General features: G+C 38.3%; 1 protein-coding gene and 1 long non-coding RNA gene across 2 annotated transcripts in view; one reads left to right on the top strand and one right to left on the bottom strand.

The window, feature by feature from the left end:
• The window catches only part of LOC122435693 (EF-hand calcium-binding domain-containing protein 13-like), a 21768-nt gene extending 14260 nt beyond the window's left edge, over positions 1 to 7508 (bottom strand). Inside the window, exon 1 of the mRNA XM_043459824.1 lies at positions 7368 to 7508. Coding sequence (XP_043315759.1) covers positions 7368 to 7428 — 61 coding nt within the window. The 5' untranslated portion in view covers positions 7429 to 7508. The remainder of the gene's footprint in view (positions 1 to 7367) is intronic.
• Positions 7509 to 19759: 12251 nt separating this feature from the next.
• Positions 19760 to 23148, top strand: part of LOC122434941 — a 22604-nt gene continuing 19215 nt past the window's right edge. The window contains exons 1-3 of the long non-coding RNA XR_006267505.1: positions 19760 to 20752; positions 21534 to 21538; positions 22109 to 22116. This is a non-coding gene — a long non-coding RNA (uncharacterized LOC122434941). The remainder of the gene's footprint in view (positions 20753 to 21533; positions 21539 to 22108; positions 22117 to 23148) is intronic.

The raw sequence follows: 23148 nt of genomic DNA on the forward strand, positions 1-23148 counted from the left end.
AAAGAACATTACAGCATACTAACACATATATATGGAATTTAGAAAGATGGTAATGACAACCCTATATGCAAAACAGAAAAAGAGACACAGAAGTACAGAACAGACTTTTGAACTCTGTGGGAGAGGGTGAGGGTGGGATGTTTCAAAAGAAACGATGTATTATTATCTATGGTGAAACAGGTCACCAGCCCAGGTTGGATGCATGAGACAGTGCTCGATACCTGGTGCACTGGGAAGACCCAGAGGAATCGGGTGGAGAGGGAGGGGCGAGGGGGGATCAGGATGGGGTGAGAGGGAGGGGGGAGGGGGGATCGGGATGGGGAATACGTGTAAATCTATTGCTGATTCATGTCAATGTATGACAAAACCCACTGAAAAAAATAAATTAATAAATTAAAAAAAAAATAAAAGTGAAGGGCTGGAAAAAAATATTTCATGCAAACGGAGAACAAAAGAAAGCAGGAGTCGCAATACTCATATCAGATAAAATAGACTTTCAAACAAAGGATGTGAAAAGAGACAAAGAAGGACACTACATAATGATCAAAGGATCAATCCAAGAAGAGGATATAACAATTATAAATATATATGCACCTAACATAGGAGCACCACAATACGTACAGCAAATGCTAACGAGTATGAAAGAGGAAATTAATAGTAACACAATAATAGTGGGAGACTTTAATACCCCACTCACAACTATGGATAGATCAACTAAACAGAAAATTAACAAGGAAACACAAACCTTAAATGACACAATGGACCAGCTAGACCTAATTGATATCTATAGGACATTTCACCCCAAAACAATCAACTTCACCTTTTTCTCAAGTGCACACGGAACCTTCTCCAGAATAGATCACATCCTGGCCACAAATCCTGGTTTTGGAAAAATTTAAAAAAATTGAAATCATTCCAGTCATCTTTTGTGATCACAGTGCAGTAAGATTAGATCTCAATTACAGGAAAAAAATTGTTAAAAATTCAAATATATGGAGGCTAAATAACATGCTTCTGAATAACCAACAAATCATAGAAGAAATCAAAAAAGAAATCAAAATATGCATAGAAATGAATGAAAATGAAAACACAACAACCCAAAACCTATGGGACACTGTAAAAGCAGTGCTTAGGGGAAGGTTCATAGCATTACAGGCTTATATCAAGAAACAAGAAAAAAACCAAATAAATAACCTAACTCTACACCTAAAGCAATTAGAGAAGGAAGAAATGAAGAACCCCAGGGTTAGCAGAAGGAAAGAAATCTTAAAAATCAGGGCAGAAATAAATGCAAAAGAAACTAAAGAGACCATAGCAAAAATCAACAAAGCTAAAAGCTGGTTTTTTTGAAAAAATAAACAAAATTGACAAACCATTAGCAAGACTCATTAAGAAGCAAAGAGAGAAGAACCAAATTAACAAAATTAGCAATGAAAATGGAGAGATCACAACAAACAACACTGAAAATCGTATAGGATCATCAGAGACTACTAACCAGCAGCTCTATGCCAATAAAATGGACAACTTGGAATTGAAATGGACAATCTTAGAAAAAAAGTATAAACTTTCCAAAACTGAACCAGGAAGAAATATAATGAATCCTTAAAAGACGCCATCACAAAGCAAGGAAAATTCGAAACTGTAAATCAAAATATTCCAGGCAACAAAAAGCCCAGGACAGATGGCTTCACAGCTGAATTCTACCAAAAATTTAGAGAAGACCTAACAAAAACTCTTCCAGAAAATTGCAGAAGCTAAATTTCCAAACTCATTCTATGAGGCCAACATCACCCTAATTCCAAAACCAGAGAAAGATGCCACAAAAAAAGAAAACTACAGGCCAATATCACTGATGAACATAGATGCAAAAATCCTTAACAAAATTCTAGCAAACAGAATCCAACCACATATTAAAAAAAATCATACACCACGACCAAGTGGGCTTTATCTCAGGAATGCAAGGATTCTTTAATATCCGCAAATCAATCAATGTAATACACCACATAAACAAATTGAAAGATAAAAACCATATGTTCTCAATAGATGCAGAGAAGACTTTGACAAAATTCACACTCATTTATGATTAAAACTCTCCAGAAAGTAGGAATATAAGGAACATACCTCAACATAATAAAAGCTATATATGACAAACCCACAGCAAACGTTATCCTCAATGGTGAAAAATTGAAAGCATTTCTCCTAAAATCAGGAACAAGACAAGGGTGCCCACTCTCACCACTACTATTCAACATAGTTTTGGAAGTTTTTGCGACAGCAATTAGAGCAGAAAAAGAAGTAAAAGGAATCCAGATATGAAAAGAAGAAATGAAACTCTCACTGTTTGCAGATGACATGATCCTCTACATAGAAAACCCTAAAAACTCTACCAGAAAATTACTAGAGCTAATCAACGAATACAGTAAAGTTGCAGGATATAAAATTAACACACATAAATCCCTTGCATTCCTATATACTAACAATGAGAAAACAGAAAGAGAAATTAAGGAAACAATACCATTCACCATTGCAACAAAAAGAATAAAATACTTAGGAGTATATCTACCTAAAGAAACAAAAGACCTATACATAGAAACTATAAAACACTGATGAAAGAAATCAAAGAGGACACAAACAGATGGAGAAACATACCGTGTTCATGGATTGGAAGAATCAATATTGTCAAAATGGTTATTCTACCCAAAGCAATCTATAGATTCAATGCAATCCCTATCAAGCTACCAACGGTATTTTTCACAGAACTAGACCAAAGAATTTCACAATTTGTATGGAAATAACAAAAAACCTCGAATAGCCAAAGTAATCTTGAGAAAGAAGAATGGAACTGGAGGAATAAACCTGCCGGACTTCAGACTCTACTACAAAAGCCACAGTCATAAAAAGACAAGTGTGGTACTGGCACAAAGACCAGAAATATAGATCAATGGAACAGAATAGAAAAAAGCCCAGAAGATAAATCCACCAACCTATGGACACCTTATCTTTGACAAAGGAGGCAAAGATATACAATGGAAAAAAGACAACCTCTTTAACAAGTGGTGCTGGGAAAACTGGTCAACCACTTGTAAAAGAATGAAACTAGAACACTTTCTAACACCATACACAAAAATAAACTCAAATGGATTAAAGATCTAAATGTAAGACCAGAAACTATAAAACTCCTAGAGGAGAACATAGGCAAAACACTCTCCGACATAAATCACAGCAGGATCCTCTATGACCCACCTCCCAGAATATTGGAAATAAAAGCAAAAATAAGCAAATGGGACCTAATGAAACTTAAAAGCTTTTGCACAACAAAGGAAACTATAAGCAAGGTGAAAAGACAGCCCTCAGATTGGGAGAAAAATAATAGCAAATGAAGCAACAGACAAAAGATTAATCTCAAAAATATACAAGCAACTCCTGCAGCTCAATTCCAGAAAAATAAATGACTCAATCAAAAAATGGGCCAAAGATCTAAACAGACATTTCTCCAAAGAAGACATACAGATGGCTACAAACACATGAAAAGATGCTCAACATCACTCATTGTGAGAGAAATGCAAATCAAAACCACAATGAGGTGCCATTACACGCCAGTCAGGATGGCTGCTATCCAAAAGTCTACAAGCAATAAATGCTGGAGAGGGTGTGGAGAAAAGGGAACCTCTTACACTGTTGGTGGGAATGCAAACTAGTACAGCCACTATGGAAAACAGTGTGGAGATTTCTTAAAAAACTGGAAATAGAACTGCCATATGACCCAGCAATCCCACTCTTGGCATACACACTGAGGAAACCAGATCTGAAAGAGACACGTGCACCCCAATGTTCATCGCAGCACTGTTTATAATAGCCAGGACATGGAAGCAACCTAGATGCCCATCAGCAGATGAATGGATAAGGAAGCTGTGGTACATATACACCATGGAATATTACTCAGCCATTAAAAAGAATTCATTTGAATCAGTTCTAATGAGATGGATGAAACTGGAGCCCATTATACAGAGTGAAGTAAGCCAGAAAGATAAAGAACATTACAGCATACTAACACATATATATGGAATTTAGAAAGATGGTAATGATAACCCTATATGTAAAACAGAAAAAGAGACACAGATGTACAGAACAGACTTTTGGACTCTGTGGGAGAAGGCGAGGGTGGGATGTTTCGAGAGAACAGCATGTATATTATCTACGGTGAAACAGACCACCAGCCCAGGTGGGATGCATGAGATAGGTGCTCGGGCCAGGTGCAATGAGAGGACTCAGGGGAATTGGGTTGAGGGGGAGGTGGGAAGGGGGTCGGGATGGGGAATACATGTAACTCCACAGCTGATTCATGTCAATGTATGACAAAACCCACTGCAATGTTGCAAAGTAATTAGCCTCCAACTAATAAAAATTATTGAAAAAAAAATAAAATAAAATAAAAAGAAGTTGTGATACATATACACAATGGAATATTACCCAGCTATTAAAAGGAATGCACTTGTGTTGGCTCACATGACGTGGACAAATCTAGAGCCTATTATACAAAATGAAGTAAGTCAGAAAGAGAAAAGCAATATTGTATACTAATGCATATATATGGAATCTAGAAAGATGGTACTGATGAACATATATGCAGGGTAGCAGTGGAGATGCAGACATAGAGAACAGACTTGTGGACATGGGGTGGAAGAAAGGGTGGGACAATGGAGAGAGTAGCATGGAAACATTTACATTACCACATGTAAAGCAGATAGCCAGTGGGAATTTTCTTTATGACTCAGGGAGCTCAAACCTGTGCTCTGTGACAACCTAGAGAGGTAGGTGGGGGGGCTGGGGGGGTGGGAGGTGGGAGGGAGGTTCACAGGGAGTAGACATATGTACACTCATGGCTGATTCATGTTGATGTATGGCAGGAACCAATACAATATTATAAATCAATTATCCTTCAATTAAAAATAAATAAAATTTTTTTTAAAAATAAATAAATATTTCCCTGATAGCTCAGTTGGTAAAGAATCCACCTGCAATGCAGGAGACCACAGTTTGATTCCTGGGTCAGGAAGATCCGCTGGAGAAGAGATAGGCTACCCATTCCAGTATTCTTGGTCTTCCCTTGTGGCTCAGCTGGTAAAGAATCTGCCTGCAATGCAGGAGACCTGGGTTCAATCCCTGGATTAGGTAGGTCCCCTTGAGAAGGGAAAGGCTACCCACTCCGGTATTCTGGCCTGGAGAATTCCAAGGACTGTATAGTCCATGGGGTCACAAAGAGTCAGACATGACTGAGTGACTTTCACTTTCACTTTTCAAATATAAGCAGGAATAACTAGGAGGAGAGGAATATTCCAAGAAAAGAACAGAATATGTGTAATGGCTGTGGCAGGAGGAGAGCAGTGTAAGGTTGAAACTCTAAAAAGGCACAGACAGTAAGGGAGAATGTGGTCTGAGATAAAGCTAAGATCCAGGTAAAGGCCAGACTTTGCAAAGCCTTGTACATTAAAGAGGTATTATTAGATTTTATACAAAGAAGGTAACATGACCAGATGTTTCTTTTGAAAAGATCTTTCTGGCTACAGTGTAAAGGGAGATTAAGACTAGGTGTGGCCAAAGTGAAAAGTGAAAGCCACTCAGTCGTGCCCAACTCTTTGTGACTCCATGGAATTCTCCAAGCCAGAATACTGAAGTAGGTAGCCTTTCCCTTCTCCAGGGGAGCTTCCCAACCCAGAGATCAAACCCAGGTCTCCCACATTGCAGGCAGATTCTTTACCAGCTGAGCCACAAGGGGAGGCCAAGAATACTGGAGTGGGTGGCCTATCTCTTCTCCAGGGGATATTCCAGACCCAGGAATCAAACCGGGGTCTCCTGCATTGCAGGCAGCTTCTTTACCAACTGAGCTATCAGGGAAGCCTGGATATGGATAGACTTGTTAGAATATGGGTAGACTTCCAATTGTCCTAAGGAAAAATGTAGCAATGCTGAAAACAGAAAGATTTAAGAGATATGTAGGATTTTAAAATAATAATACTTCATAATAATTTCACATAGAAAACATAGCTGTCAAGGATGATTCTTAGGTTTCTGCTTCACATTTCTTGAGCCTGTTCTAGGTGCCAAACAGTGATAAATTTTTATATCTACATCCTACATCCTATGAAATTAGTATTATTTGTCTAATCCATGTCTCCAAATAAAGTGGGTGACCTAGAAGCCCAGACTAGAATTTCATAAGACAAAAAGCAAGGCAATGCAGTAGTTTCATATACGATTTCTGTTGCTCCTGATAGAGCATGCCCTGAAGGCTATTTAATAATATGACTTGAGATTAGTCTTTAAAATTCCAATTTATATACATCTTCATGCTCCAATACATATCTCTCCATTCATGTCTATCATCCAAGAGCACACCATAAATGACTACCTACTGAAACTGCATGCAGCCTGCTTCTACCTCCAGACTACACTTCACCAAAGGCCTACTATAAAGCCACCACTACCAAATGACAAAATCCAGTATAATCCCACCAGAAAGGATGCCACGTCTGATTATTTTCCTGCCACATTTACACAAACTGTTCCCTCAGTCTAAAAAGTTTCACCCTCCACCACCATCTGCAACTAACTCCTACAAATCCTTCAACATTTAGCTCAGACATCACCTCCTCTAATAATCTTTCTCTAATGCTTCCAATATGCATATATACACTCTATAATAGTATTTGTTACATATATTATCATAATCTTCAGTTTATTTGTCTTTTTCTACATCAGAATGCGAGCTCCTTCAGAACAATAAATATGTTTTATTCATCTGTGTATCACCTACCATAGTTTCAGGCACAGTAGATATTAAATGGCTATCTGACTCATTAAATGAATGGATAAATCAATTAATCAATCACTAATCAATCCATTATTATAGGACATCTCTTGGTCACATGTAAACACCTAATATAAAACATATGCTAAACATACGGTTTAAAGAGAATGTAATTGTACAGCACAGGAAGATTTTGTAATCAAAACTACAAAACAAAGTTGGAAATTTAAGAAATTTAGGTCTCCTAACTTGTGGAGTCAATGCTCTTGATACCACAGAAACTACCTCTCCACAAAAACAAGAAATGACTATTGGAAAAGAGAGATAACATTGAAAAGAAAAAAATTCCATTTTTCTCTTATATTTTTGCCAAACATATCAAAATATAACAATTAGAAATTTCTCACTTAATTTTTCTAGACCAACTTTTATCATAGACACCAGTAAGCAGTATCATGGCAAAGGGCAAGAATCAAGTAGAAAAAGGAGAAGTAAAGTATGAGTCAGAAAAATTGGTAGCCAAGAAAGAAATACGTATACATCGATTCAAATAACTCACTGTTGATATTAGCATATTTTACCAGTTCCTGCAAAGTTTCAGGGACTACCAAGATATCCATGCTATCCAACACTTCATCCACTTCAGAAACTGAAACTTGACCACCTTTTATCCTGTGAAAAATCTTCAAGGCATTCTGAAATGCTGCAAAAGTACAATAAACAAAGAAATTACTGTACAATGACAATCAACATCTTTCCCTGGAAGAGCAGATTTTGGTCTGGGAAAAATAAATTTATGGATTTCTAAAAATTTACCTGCAAGTAGGCATTTGCCCAACTCTAGCCATATTCTTAATATAAAATGCAATGCTTGCTACTATACTATTATGCTGCTAAAATAATATTATCAATAATTGGTTTTTACTGAATGCTGTCTATGTGCCAGGAACTGTGCTAAAAATTATGGGCTATATAATTCCATTATCACAATCGGCCTATAAAATAAAATTTTTCATTATCCCTACATTACAGATAAGGAAACTAAGTCTCAGAAAGTCTCTTGATTGCACTGTAAGTATATGGAACAGCCAGAATTCTAATCCAAAATGTTTGTTCTTAATCATTATGCTATACAATTTCTTACCAGTTGTATAATCTAGAATAGCAAGACACTTTAATCCAAAATTGGGGGCAGTTATTAATTACTTTAAAGTGTAATTGAGGAAAGATACTGTAAAAGAAAGAGGAATGGTGTAAATACAGAATTTTTCTTCAGATTTTTTATATACTACAAAGAATTGACAATGGTTTAACCACTATTAAAATGTCTATTTATCCATAGAAATTTCTTAACTGTCCTTGACATCAAAAGTGAACTGGGAAGAACATGGTTTAAAAAAAAGTGAACATAATAATGAAGAGAATTTCCCCCCAAAAGAAGGCTTCCTTAAAACCCAAACAGTTATCTGTATCCAAATGCTACATTTAAGATATTTAAGTGTAACTTAGACCACTATCTCCCTTAATTTATCTTGATAAGGAAACACAATTCAAATAGTTCCAGAGTGCAAATCTCTTTGTAGTCAGACTAGATTTCCTTGGCATTCAGCATATAGTAAACATAATGATCTACAAGTCCTTAGATAAGCACAGTAGAAGAGGAAGAACTGAGCACTACTCATTCAACTAGTAGTTATTAATCAACTGAGCAAAAACAGCAGAGGAAGGAGAACAAGATGGAGGAGGAGTAGGTGGACTGTGGAGTACACCTCTCTCTAAGGATACATCAGGAATACATCTTCAGACACAGAAGTGCATGCAGAACACCAGCTAAGAACAGACAGGAGTACCTGACCAGTGGAAAAGAATATATAGAACCATGCAAAACTCGATACTACGAAGGATCTAGGGGGAAGAAACAGGAGAGTTAGCAGGAATGGACCTGCCTTCAGTGGGTGGGTAACTGAAGCAGGGGTCTGATCCCCACAGTAGGGCAATTGTCTGAGTCAGAGAAGAAACATTTATGGCTGAGAGTGAAACAGCTGATCTGTGGCAGCCTAAATGGAATGAGAATCAGACGGTCCTTGCCACAGGCATACACATCCCAGACAGGAATGCTGGTGTCCTGGAAGGCACAGCAGCTGGGAGCTGGAGTTTAGGGATTGTGGAGCAATCCCAGGGCGAGGGCTGCTATTGACTTCAGAGAGATAGATTGAGGGGATGTGAGGGAGATCATGGTGGGAAATGCCAGTGGAGGAAAGTGAGGCAACCATGGAAGCAACGTAATACTGCTGAGTCACGTGTAGGGGGTGGAGCCATCACCATAGTCTCTCTCTCCCCAAACGCCAGCATTGGCAGCTGAACAATAGAGAGGCTGGCCCATCAAATCCCTGATGCCATGAACTACAAAGCAGGATCCCACCCAGGGTGCCCATTTAAGTGCCTGACATCTATCTACAGAGTAGGACCCCAGCCAGGGAGGGCCCTCCATGTGCCTGATACACCAAACAACAGAGAAGGACCCCAGGCAAGGGAGCCCTCTTAAGTGCCTGAATGGGCAGAGCTACAGAGAAAGACTAGCCAGAGATGCTTTCTGATTGCCAGCTACAAGAGACTTGGAAAAAAGACTCTGATAGGGCCATTACTCCTGAGGCAGAGGCAGTCCTTGTCCCCGCACACTTGGTGCCGCCAGGGTCCCCGCAAGCCAAGCAGCTTCACGCTGCTTGACTTCACGCTCAAGTCTCACTGGGGCAGAGCTACCACATGCAAAAAAAAGTCTTGCGTCTATGCACACAGGGTAGCTTCGGTCATGTCCGACTCTTTGCGACCCTGTAGACTGTGGCCTGCCAGGCTTCTCTATCAGAGAGAGGGGGTCTCCAGGCAAGAATGCTGCGGCAAATCGGCTGAAACTGGTTGCCATACCCTTCTAGAGCACTATATTTCCTGCTGCCTTAGCCACCACAACCCCCCTGAGTACCTAGTGCTGCCAGAACTGTGAGCCAAGTGGCTGCATCACCTCCACACCTGGCCCTCACAGGGGGAAACCCAAACCCTCCAGGGCAGCCTCAGGAGCAAACCCCAGTGGACGACCCACATGTAGAGGTGGAAATAAAACCACAATTGAAACCCAGGGGCAGTGTGGCTAAGGAATAAGACCCCAAACCTTCCCACCATCTGTACAAGCTGCAGATTAAATCCACAAGATCAACTAAGCAGACTCTGTGTCAATGGAATATATAAAAGGCCATTGAGAGCTCCCATTAAAAAAAAAATGCACTAGTTCTGATAGCTCCAATGGACATTGGAGGCAAGAACACACAGGAGTAGGATCGGATTAGAATCTGAGCTGCCCCCACAGCAGGTCCAGAGATCAGCACAGTGTTGGAGGGCATCCTAGGGAGGTGAGGTGGACTGTGACTCCCAGCGACGGAAAGGACTCTGACAGCAGTGACTCAAGAAAAATATTTATTATTATTTTTTTTAACTTTTTCTGTAGATACTTGTGAATTTTGTTTTCTTTTTTTTTTTTTTCCCTTTTTTCCTTCCTCTGTTGTAGTTGTTGGTTTTATTGGCACTAAGAAATCCAACCAGTTCAGGATGGGGAACACATGTACACCCATGGCGGATTCATGTCAATGTATGGCAAAACCACTACAATATTGTAAAGTAATTAGCCTCCAATTAAAATAAATAAATTTTAAAAAAAAGAAATCCAATTAAGCTTTTGAGCTTTTTTTTTTTTCTCAGTCTCATTTTTTATTGTTGTCATAAACCTCTGCCTCTATGTTGGGCTTTTGCAGTTCTGTGGAGTTTTCCTCCTTTTTTCTTTTTGTTTTCTTTTTAATTTTAATTTAAATTTAATTTTAATTTTTAATTAAACCTATTATTTTTTTTATACATTTATTCCTTTGTTTGCTTTTCCTACTGTTCTTTCCCTTTGCAGTTAATCTTTAATGTATATAAATCTTCTTCATCTACATCTATTTAACTTTGCATATCTATTCTTTCTTTCTTTTCTTTCTTTCCTTCCCTCTCAACATATTTGTTGGTTTTATTTTCATTGCTTTATTCCCCCAATTGGCCCTTGCTTTAGTTTTGTTTTCCAGTTTGTGCTTTAATTAGTTTTGTTCTGGTAGACATAATTTTTGTTTTCCTTTGTTTGCCAGGTCAATCTATTGTACTTTATTTTCGTTGGACTGTTTTGATTTTGCTTATGGGTGTATATGTATATGTGTATATTCAGTCACACTTTCTATTGCTGTTATAAACCTCTGCTTCTACATTGGGCTTTTGTAGTTCTGCAGAGTTTTCCTTTTTTCTTTCTTCTTCTGATTTTTTTCTCTTCTAGTTTTTATATTTTTAATTTTTTTAAAATCTATTATATTTTTCTACATTTATTCCTTTGTTTGCCTTTCCTACTGTTTTTTCCCTTTGCAGTTAATCTTTAATGTATATAAATCTTCTTCATCTACCTCTATTTAACTTTGTATATCTATTATTTCTTTCTTTTCTTTCTTTCCTTTTCTCCCAACATATTTGTTCGTTTTGTTTTCATTGCTTTATTCTCCACTTGGCACCTTGATTTAGTTTTGCTTTCCAATTTGTACTTCAGTTAGTTTTGTTCTTAACTGGTAAATATAATTTTTTATTTCCTTTGTTCACCAGATCAGTCTACTGTACTTTATTTTTGTTGGACTGTTTTCACTTTGCTCATGGGTGTATATGTATATGTGTATATTCCATTATTTTAGTTATTATTTGCCTGATTTTGTAACTGCCATTTGTCTGGGGTTCATCTTTGGTTTCTTGTTTTTGGATATTTGCTTTAATCTCACCTAATGCTATAACAAACCACTTGTGGAATCTTCATTCCTGACCACAGATCAAGCCCTGGGCCTTTGGAGTAGGAACACTGACTCCAAGACCTAGACTATCTGAGAACTAACCCTAGGGAGTATCAAATAGTGAGAACTCACACAAAGGAAACCACTGGAACACAAGACCCGGCATCACCCAACCACCAGTAGCACACTGTGCAGGACGCCTCACCTAAACAACAAACAAAACAAAAACACAAACCCAATCATCAGCAGACAGGATTACCACCTCACTTAGCCTTGCCCATCAGAGGAAAAACAAACAAACAAAAACTCAGCACAAATCTCACCCTATACAAAGCTCACACAAACCACAGGACCAACCTTAGGAGCGCAGAAACCAAAAGGAAGAAAGAATTCAACCTTCTTCAAGGAAAGAATTCAACTTCCCTTGAAGCCTGGGAAAGGAGACCTCAAACATAATAACCTAAAAAATAATAATAATAATAATGACAAGGCAGAGAAATAGGGCACAAATGAAAGAACAAACTAGAAGCACTGAAGTCCAAATAAATGAGGAAGAAATAGGCAAACTGCCTGAAAAAGAATTCAGAATAATGATAGTGAAGATGATCAAAAACCCTGAAAACAAAATGAAAATTGCAAGAATCAATTAACAAAGACCTAGAAGAATTAAAGAATAAACATATAGAGACATACAACACAATTACTGAAATTAAAAATACTCTGGAAGGAATCAATAGCAGAATATCTGAAGCAGAACAAATCAGTGAGCTGGAAGGTAAAATGGTGGGAATAACTTCTGAAGAGCTGAATAAAGTAAAAAGAATGAAAAGAGCCAAGGACAGTCTCAGAGACCTCTGGGACCATATCAAACACACCAACATTCAAGTTATAAGGGTCCCAGAAGAAGGAGAGAAAAAGAAAGGGTATGAGAAAAATTTTTAAGAGATTATAGTTTAAAATTTCTCCAACATGGAAAAGGAAATAGTCAATGAAGTCCAAGAGGCACAAAGAGTCCCATACAGAATAAACCCAAGGAAAAACCCACCAAGACACATACTAATCAAACTAACAAAAACTAAACACAAAGAAAGAATATTAAAAGGAGCCAGGGAGAAGCAACAAGTAACATACAAGGGAGTCCCCATACACTTAACAGCTGATCTTTCGGCAGAAACTCTGCAGGCCAGAAGGGAATGGCAGGATATATTTAAAGTAATGAAACGGGAAAATCTACAACCAAGATTACTGTATCCAGCAAGGATCTCATTCAAAATTGATGGAGAAATAAAAAGATTTTCAGACAAGCAAAAGTTAAGAGAATTCAGTATCACCAAACTGGCTTTACACCAAATGTTAAAGGGACTTATGTAGTCAAGAAATACAATGGGGGAAAAAAAAGATCTACAAAATCAATCCCAAACAATTAAGAAAATGGCAATAGGAACATATATATCAATAATTACTTTAAATGTAAATGGATCAAATGCTCCAAGCAAAAGACACAGACTGGCTGAATGTATACAAAAACAAAACCCATATCTATGCTGTCTACAAGAAACCCATTTCAGACCTAAAGACACATACAGAATGAGAGTGAGAGGATGGAAAAATAAATTCCACACAAATGGGAAGCAAAAGAAAGCTGGAGTAGCAATCCTCACATCAGAAAAAAATAGACCTTAAAATAAGGAAGATTACAAGAGATAAGGAAGGACACTACATAATGATCAAGGGATCAATCCAGGAGGAAGACATAATAATTGTAAATATCTATGCACCCAACATAGGAGCACCTCAATACATAAGACAAACACTAACAGACATAAAAGGAGAAATTGACAGTAACACGATAATAGTAGGAGACTTAAACACCCCACTCACACCAATGGACAGATCATCAAAACAGAAAATTAATAAGGAAACACGTCTTAAATGATATATTAGATGAGATGGATCTCACTGATATCTTCAAGACATTCCATCCAAATGCAGAAGAATACAATTTCTTCTCAAGTGCACATGGAACATTCTCCAGGATAGACCACATCTTGGATCACAAATCAAACCTCACTAAATTTAACAAAACTGAAGTTGTATCAACCATCTTCTCCAACCACAATGCTATGAGACTGGATATTAATTACAAGAAAAAAAAGTGTAAGAAACACAAACACATGGAGATTAAAGAACATGTTTCTAAATAACCAACAGTTTACTGAAGAAATCAAAAGGGAAATAAAAAAATTTCTAGAAACAAATGACAATGAAAACACAACAACTCAAAACCTATGGGATGCAGAAAAAGCAGTTCTAAGAGGGAAGTTTATAGCAATACAATCCTACCTCAAGAAACAAGAAAAACATCAAATAGACAGCCTAACTTTACACCTAAAACAACTGGAAAAAGAAGAACAAAAAAAAACCATAATTAGTAGAAGAAAAGAAATCATAAAGATCCAAGCAGAAATAAATGAAAAAGAAATGAAAGAAACAACAGTAAAGATTAATAAAACTAAAAGCTTGTTCTTTGAGAAGATAAACAAAATTGACAAACCTTTAGTCAGACTCATCAAGAAAAAAAGACAGAAAAATCAAATCAACAAAATTAGAAATGAAAAAGAAGTTACAACAGACAATGCAGAAATACAAAGGATTATAAGAGACTATTATGAACAACTATATGGCAATAAAATAGATAACCTGGAAAAAATGGACAGGTTCTTAGAAAAGTTCAATCTTCCAAGACTGAACCAGGAAGAAACAGAAATTATGAACAACCCAATTACAAGCACTGAAATTGAAGCTGGGATCAAAAATCTCCCAAAACACAAAAGCCCAGGACCAGATGGCTTCACAGGAGAATTCTGTCAAACATTTAGAGAAGAGCTAATGGCTATCCTTCTAAAGCTCTTTCAAAAAATTGCAGAGGAAGGAACACTTTCAAATGCATTCTACGAGGCCACCATCACCCAGATACCAAAACCAGACAAAGACAACAAAAAGAAAACTACAGGCCAATATCACTGATGAACATAGATACAAAAATCCTCAACAAAATTCTAGCAAACAGAATTCAGCAACACATCAAAAAGCTCACACACCATGATCAAGTTGGGTTTATTCCAGGGATGCAAAGATTCTTCAATATATGCAAATCAATTAATGTGATACACCATATTAACAAGTTGAAAGATAAAAACCATGTGTGATAATCTCAATAGATGCACAAAAAAGCCTTTGAAAAAATTCGGCACCCATTTATGACTAAAACTCTTAAAAAAAATGGGGATAGAAGGAACCTACCTCAACATAGTAAAGGCCATATATGATAAGCCTATAGCAAACATTATTCTCAATGGTGAAAAACTGAAAGCATTCCCCCTAAGATCAGGAACAAGACAGAGGTGTCCACTTCTGCCACTATTATTCAACATAGTTCTGGAAGTCCTAGCTACAGCAATAAGAGAAGAAAAAGAAATAAAAGAAATCCAGACTGGAAAAGAAGTAAAGCTCTCACTGTTTGCAGGTGACATGATACTGTACATAGAAAACCCTACAGATAGTATCAGAAAATTACTAGAGCTAATCAGTGAATTTAGCAAAGTTGCAGGATACAAAATCAATACACAGAAATCACTTGCATTTCTATATACTAACAATGAAAAATTAGAAAGAATTAAGGATCAATTCATTCACCTTGCACAAAGAATTAATATTTAGGATAACCTACTAAGGAGACAAAAGAACTGTACCAGAAAATTATACAGACACTATGAAGAAAGCTGAGCGCCAAAGAATTGATGCTTTTGAACTGTGGTGTTGGAGAAGACTCTTGAGAGTCCCTTGGACTGCAAGGAGATCCAACCAGTCCATCCTAAAGGAGATCAGTCCTGGGTGTTCATTGGAAGGACTGATGCTGAAGCTGAAACTCCAATACTTTGGCCACCTCATGCGAAGAGTTGACTCATTGGAAAAGACCCTGATGCTGGGAGGGATTTGGGGCAGGAGGAGAAGGGGGACACAGAGGATGAGATGGCTGGATGGCATCACCGACTCTATGGACATAAGTTTTGGAGTAACGTCCGGGAGTTGGTGATGGACAGGAGGCCAGGCATGCTGCAATTCATGGGGTCACAAAGAGTCAGACACGACTGAGCGACTGAACTGAACTGAATGTATATATACAGAATCTAGGAAAATGGTACTGAAGAATTTATTTACAGGGCAACAATGGAGAAACAGACATAAAGAATAGACTTATGGACATGGGGAGAGGGGAGGAGAGGGCAAGATGTATGGAAAGAGTAACATGGAAATTTATATTATCATATGTAAAATACATAGCCAACAGGAATTTGCTGTATGGCTCAGGAAACTCAAAAGGGGCTCTGTATCAACCTAGAGGGGTGGGATGGGGAAGGAGATGGGAGGGAGGTTCAAGAGGGAGGGGATATATGTATACCTATGGCTGATTCATGTAGAGGTTTGACAGAAAACAAAAAAATTCTGTAAAGCAATTATCCTTCAGTAAAAAAAAAAAAAATAGCTGAGGAAGGACCTCTGAGAATCCTCTATTCTATAAAACAATGAGAACACTGGCAAAAATGTCAAAGTCAACATTTTCGACACTCTGGAAATCAACCAAAGGCTTACAACAACCCAAGGAATGTTTTTTTTTTTTTTAAAAAAAAAAGTCTGACTCTCCTTAAGAACACTGAGCTTTGTGGCATTTTAACTTGCTGTATTCCCACCTTCCCTTCCCAGGGGCTAACAGGAGCCTTGAAAATCAAGAGTCGAAAACTGCAATGAAAACCAGCAACCTAAAATCTAATGGCGAAAAAAGAGGTTGAAACTTCCTCAAAGTGCCATTCCCTGAGAACTGCTATTATTAGACCTGTCTGGTGGTTCTCTGGAAGACCCTACTTACAAATCTGTTCTTATATAAACTGACTCAAAGCTTTCCCAGTGCAAACAGACTCTTCCCTGGGAGAATTCACCAAAAACAGAGATAACTGTTTACCATCACAACTGCCAGTAGTAATGGAAACAGAGCAAACAATAGGCTAACAAGCAAACTTAAGAGGAAAATCTGGGAAATGAGATATCCATAGGTGGCTTTGAAAATCTCCAACATACTCCTGGGAATCTAGATGGCTACACACAAGGTTCGGGCTGTATAGACACTCAGGAAAGACTTGAGAAGGTCCTAAACTCTCCTGAGAAAACTGTATGCAGGTCATGAAGCAACAGTTCGAACCAGACATGGAAAAACAGACTGATTCAAAATTGGCAAAGGAGTACATCAAGGCTGTATATTATCACCTTGCTTACTTAACTTATATGCAGAGTAAATCATGCAAAATGCTGGGCTGGATAAAGCACAAGCTGGAATCAAGATTGCCAGGAGAAATATCAATAACCTCAGATAGGCAGATGATACCACCTTAACAGTAGAACTGAACAGGAACTAAAGAGCCTCTTGATGAAGGTGTTAAGAGGAGAGTGAAAAAGCTGACTTAAAACTCAGCATTCAAAAAATGAAGATCATGGCAACCAGTCCTATCATTTCATGGCAAATAGATGGGCAAACAATGGAAACAGTGACAGACTATTTTCTTGGGCTCCAAAATCACTGCAAACAGTGACTGCAGCCATGAAATTAAAAGACGCTTGTTCCATGGAAGAAAAGCTATGACAAACCTAGACAGAATATTAAAAAGCAGAGACATCACTTTGCCAACAAAGGTCTACCTAATCAAAGCTATGGTTTTTCCAGTAGTCATGCATGGATGTGAGAGCTGGACCAGAAAGAAGGCTGAGTACTGAAGAATTGATGCTTTTGAACTCTGGTGCTGGAAAAGGCTCTTGAGAGTCCCTTGAGCAGCAAGGAGATCAAACCAGTCAATCCTAAAGGAAATAAACACTTAATATTCACTGGAAGTGGAGAAGGGCACGACAACCCAGTCTGGTGTTCTTGCCTGGAGAATCCCATGGACAGAGGAGACTGGTGGGCTATAGTCCATGGGGTCACAAAGAGTCAGAAATGACTGAGCAACTGAACAACAACAAACTCTTACCACTGGCTTACCTTGGGGAGATACTTAGGAAGGAAGTGAAGGTTAAGGCAGAGTTGAGAAACTGGCAAGGTATTGAAGGCATGTCCCAATGTACACACTGGCTCTCCTCTGCCTAATAATTTATAACTCATTTTTCCTTATAAAGGTATGATAAAGACACATGCATACATATAAATGTAAATATAATATCAAATAAATATATAATATAAAAATATAAGAAAAGTTATAATCATTGTGGAATTGTTTACAATAGTAAGGTAATTAAAACCAATTAAATATTCAACATTATGGGGTTAAATTACATTATATCTACATTTTCAGATACCATGTAGCTATTTGAAAATGAAAGGCTAAAATAAATAAATTTTTTTTTTTTAAGTTTTAATAAAAAAAAAAGGCTGACCTATATCTACTGACATGGAAAACTTTTCAAGATATATTACTTATTTTTTAAAAATCATACTAGAAAACAATGTATATAGCATGACTCTTTTCTCTTAAAGTAGATTATTTCTATTTTTCCCTTTTTTAGAGGGTCTCTCAATTTCTAACTGTATGCTTGGTCTTTTTACTAGCTTCTGTGAGATCAAAGGGCTTCCCTTGTAGCTCAGCTGCTAAAGAATCCACCTGCAATGTGGGAGACCTGGGTTCAATCAACCCTCTGCCTAAAAATTGGTAACATCTCATCTTACAAAACACACATATATATATATTCATAATGGAATACAAAATGGATTCTAAGGTCAACATTAAATTATAGGAGGAATTAAACAGTGTCTTTCACATCTTTTTACACTTAAATATTCCTTGGATATTTTATAAAAATAACATTCAAGAATTATGTGTGTTGATTTAAAATGAAAAAAAGAAGCCTGGGACTTCCTGATTAGTTGCAGAACATGTAGCAATAAACAGAAATAAGGTCAAAATAGGAAACCAGGAATTGAAAACCAAGGAATATAAGGGAGCAAATAAGCTATTCTTAACTGTGGTACAACAAGTAGGCAGTACCTAGGAGTCCAAACAAACATATAAATCTATGGTCAGGAAAAGGCTGTAAGTCAAAAACCAAGGAGATAAAGGAGAATCCCAATGCCACAGGAGTTAATCAAAATGCCAAGTAGGAAGTAAGGAATTAAAAAAGGAAAAGCAAACCAAATACCATGTCTACGCCTTCATATGGTAGGCATTTAACAACATTTATTACATTAATGAATCAGTAAACTTTAAAGAGTTTTTCTTGCCTCTTGTTTGCTTACTCGGGAATATTGACTATCACATTCATGTATCCTTGATTCTAAGAAAATACAGTTTGGCTGACAATAAATATATATAATCCCAATATATGTAATCTTCTTAAGCACAGAAACTTAATCTTGCCTAAGGGAAAAACAAAAGGACTGCTAAAATTAGATCATGAACACTAGAGATTGCAGACCTTTGGAAGCACTATTTCTATCATTAACATGAATAGTCGTTTCAATTATTTTCTTTACAATTTATATGTAGTGCAAGCTAAAAGCTATTAGGAGACAATTCAGTATCTGAAAACTTTAGGTAGAAATTCATGCAGATTCCAGGCAATGGGAAAAGAACTGTCAAGGGTAGACAAGAAAACAGATATGAGTCTTCAACAGAAGGGGAAAAAAATGAACTAAGGCATGAAGTAAGAATGAAATTGGCAGGTATGGAGATTTATGATTAACTGGAGCATGGGGAAAAAAGGCAAAATGGTTGTCTGAGGAGGCCTTACAAATAACTGAGAAAAGAATAGAAGCTAAAGGCAAAGGAGAAAAGAAAAGATACACCCATTTGAATGCAGAGTTCCAAAGAATAGCGAGGAGAAAGAGAAAGCCTTCCTCAGTGATCAATGCAAAGAAATAGAGGAAAACAATAGAATGGGAAAGATTAGAAATTTCTTCAAGAACATTAGAGATACCAAGGGAACATTTCATGCAAAGATGGGCACAATAAAGGACAGAAATGGTATGGACCTAACAGAAGCAGAAGATATTAACAAGAGGGTAGATATTTATCGAACAGAAATGTTTATATATGTGCAGCAAAGGACCTGTTCATAACAACATTACTTTTATTATCCCCAAACTGCAACCAATCAACATATGTATCAATAGTAAATAAATAAAATGTATCATATTCAACCACTGAAAGATTATACAGCAAGGAGAATGAATGAACTACCCGAAAATGACAGGGATGAGTGTGACAATCATAATATAAAGGGAAAGTGACCAATTCGGTAGTATTGAGAGTTATATTTGAAAGGGATGGGGTTAAGTTTTATTTCTTAACCTGATAATAGTGACATGTGTTCGCTTTGAGATAGTTTATCAAATTGGAGATTTTCTCACATGAGAAATGGAAAAAATAATTTGTGGGGGCTTGTATGAGCTCAGAATGAATAATACATATCAAATGCACATGTGTATAAATCCTTACATCATGAATACTGTTGTTGTTTAGTAGCTAAGTCATGTCTGACCCTTTTGCGACTCCATGGACTATAACCCTCCAGGTTCCTCTGTCCATGGGATTTCCCAGGCAAAACTACTGGAGTAAGTTGGTGTTTCTTTCTCCAGATGCTGTATAATAACAAAAAACATAGTATGGGATGAATAGTGGCACAAGATTTATTTAGAAATCCAGGTAAAATTCCCTGCACCTAGAGAGACAACTCAAAGTGATTATGAAAAGAAGAAAGTAAGATGCAAAAATAATTGGTATATTGAAAAGATACATGATTATGAAGACTATTATGCAGATAAGTATTCGAAACTAAAGAAAAAGTCTTGAGGCTTTTTTCCCTAAAATACATGTATCAAGAAGGTGAAGATCTAGATTTCAAAGTCAAAGCCAAGTTGCTCCATTATAATGATGCAGGAAGCTGGCACATGACCTACACAGATAGGAAGGGGAGAATCAGGGTGAAGTCCTCTACATTCCATCAGGCTGATTCAGAAGCTTTTATATAGGTAGATGAATAACAAAAAAAATTGGTAATAGTTGGAACTCAGGACCTATGGTTCATCACTGACTCTGCCAACTGTTCACTCAGCTCCCTGGGTGTCAGCTGGGCCTTCAGACCCCCTCCTTCTAACCCAGGACTTCAGACCCCCTACTTCTAACCCAGGGCTCCTGTCTCTGAGCTCTTTCTGGAAGTTTCTGAAGGGCCTGGAAGCTGATTTCATAGGCAAGCGTAACTTATGGTCCTGAAGCTACCCGCTCATACACTGTAAATTGTTGATGTTGAGTTGGCATAACGCCTCGGAAAGCAATAAAGCAATTCCTAGCAACACTCATAAAGCCGTTTTTCCCTGCTGGAACCCAATCATCTCATGCCTGGGAATTTATTCCAAGGAAATAATTCAAACGGAAGCCAAGTATTATCTGCATAAATCCGTGCACTGGAGCCTTTCTTTAAAGGTCAAAAACTGGGAACCAGACTGGGGAAGTGGTTTAGTAAACTGGGACGTCCACACAATGGGCAATCAAGCTGGAAAACCGCAGCTGTTAAGACTGTGACGGGAACGGGAAAAATGCTTTTACTATACAATGCGTCACCACCACGCTCCCCCCCGGACACGCTCACTCAACGAAGCTTGCTTATCAGACTGGGAGAGAGAGAGAGATCTGTTCCTGTTAGAAATAGATTCTTAGCCTCCACTGCCCCCAATGACGTGGGGAAGAGAAGCTGAAATATAACAACAGTATCAAACAAAACAATCTTTGGCTTTGGAGTTTCCAAGGTCCCAGCTGCTGACAATTTCTGAGAGCAATTTTCAGGATTGGTTATTAGTGACTTGCACATTTCACACCATACTGTGATACAATTCTTCATATTAACTTCTGTAAAGATAACTGATGGGGTTTTTGTTTCCTGACTGAGCCCTAACAGATACAGATACTGTCGGTGGACTCAAAGATATCTCCCCGATGTTGATGAAGAAAAAAGGAAACTTCAAAATTAAAGTACCTGTCACTATGTCAACTTATGTGAACATATGTATTAGGATGGTGACAGATATGCCTGGCCTTTCCCAAATTGAACTCAGGGCTCGTTACCTATTGCTGAAAATTATCATGAAGCTGAAGGTCATGAATCCAGGTACAGCTTAGCTGAAGCCTTATTTTGGGGTCCCTCGTAGGTGGTAGTCAAGGTGTTGTCCAGGGTTGTAATCATCTCAAGGCTTCACTGGGGAGGGTCCGCTTCCAAGCTCACTCACGTGGCCATTGGCAGGATCCAGTTCCTCGTGGGCTGTTGGACTGAAGGACTCAATTTCCTGGCTGGCTGGTGGCTGGAAGCTGCCCTCAGCTCCTTGGCACGTGGGTCTCTCCGCTGAGCAACACCATCGTAGCAGCTGGCTTTGTCAGAGCAAATGAGAGAGACGAGACATGGAGAGCGAGCGCGAGCAAGATGGAAGTCAGAGTCTTCAGGGGCCTGGTCCAGTGGTTAAGACTCCACGCTTCCAATGCAGAGGACACGGGTTCGGTCACTGGTTCGGGAACTGAGATCCCACATGCCATGGGGTGTGTCAAAGTGTTTTTTTAAAAAAGAGTAATATCCTCTCATTTTTGCCATATTCTATTCATCAGTAGCAAGTATATGGGTCCAGCCCACACTCAGAGGGAGGGGACCCTACAGGACATGTGGTATGCCTACCACATACTTGAACATTTATAGCATCTTCTCAATAACAAAAACAGTATTTTCAAACATTCCTTGTCTAATCTGAATATTTTCTAAATCTGTCAGCAAACTTCCACACCCATTTCTCACCAGCCACAGTCTGCCCATCCCCTGCTTGCAAGGAACCAACGTTCACGGCATCAGACCTAGCAGAAAGCCCCCCAGCCCAGCCCACACTTCCACCTTGGTGGGGAGGGGGCAGCTATAGGAGGAGAGGAGCAACCAGGCACTTCTGGAAGCCAAGTTTCAGAGGAGGGTGGCCGCCAGGGCTCCACCTTTGAAAAAGGTGGCAATGGTCCCTGCCTTGAGGGCATTCACAGGGCTTTTATTTTTCATTCTCATAACCATTGTTTTTTCATTCTCATTTTTTTTCCCCCCTTAACCAGCCCTACAAGGTTTGGCCAAATGTGGCTCATCTACTATCCCGGACTCAAATCACTCTTTTCTTTTCAAGCACACCAGCCTTGTCTCTGCTCTCAGGCCAGACTCTCTCGCTCCTCACTGTATTCACTTGGGCTCTTTCCTCTCCAATCTCCCCAGCCTGCCCCCCAAACTTCACCAGCCTGACTCTTTACTGAGCCTTCAGCCTCAATTTGGACATACCTCCTTGCAGGGGCCTTGCCTGAGTCTCCAGACTAGGCCACTTTCCCTCCCTGGAGACTTCAGATTCAGACCAGGGATAGTCATTATTGGGTTGGCCAAAAAGTTCAT

This window comes from Cervus canadensis, chromosome X (genome assembly GCF_019320065.1).
Source record: "Cervus canadensis isolate Bull #8, Minnesota chromosome X, ASM1932006v1, whole genome shotgun sequence".
Taxonomy (NCBI): Eukaryota; Metazoa; Chordata; class Mammalia; order Artiodactyla; family Cervidae; genus Cervus; species Cervus canadensis.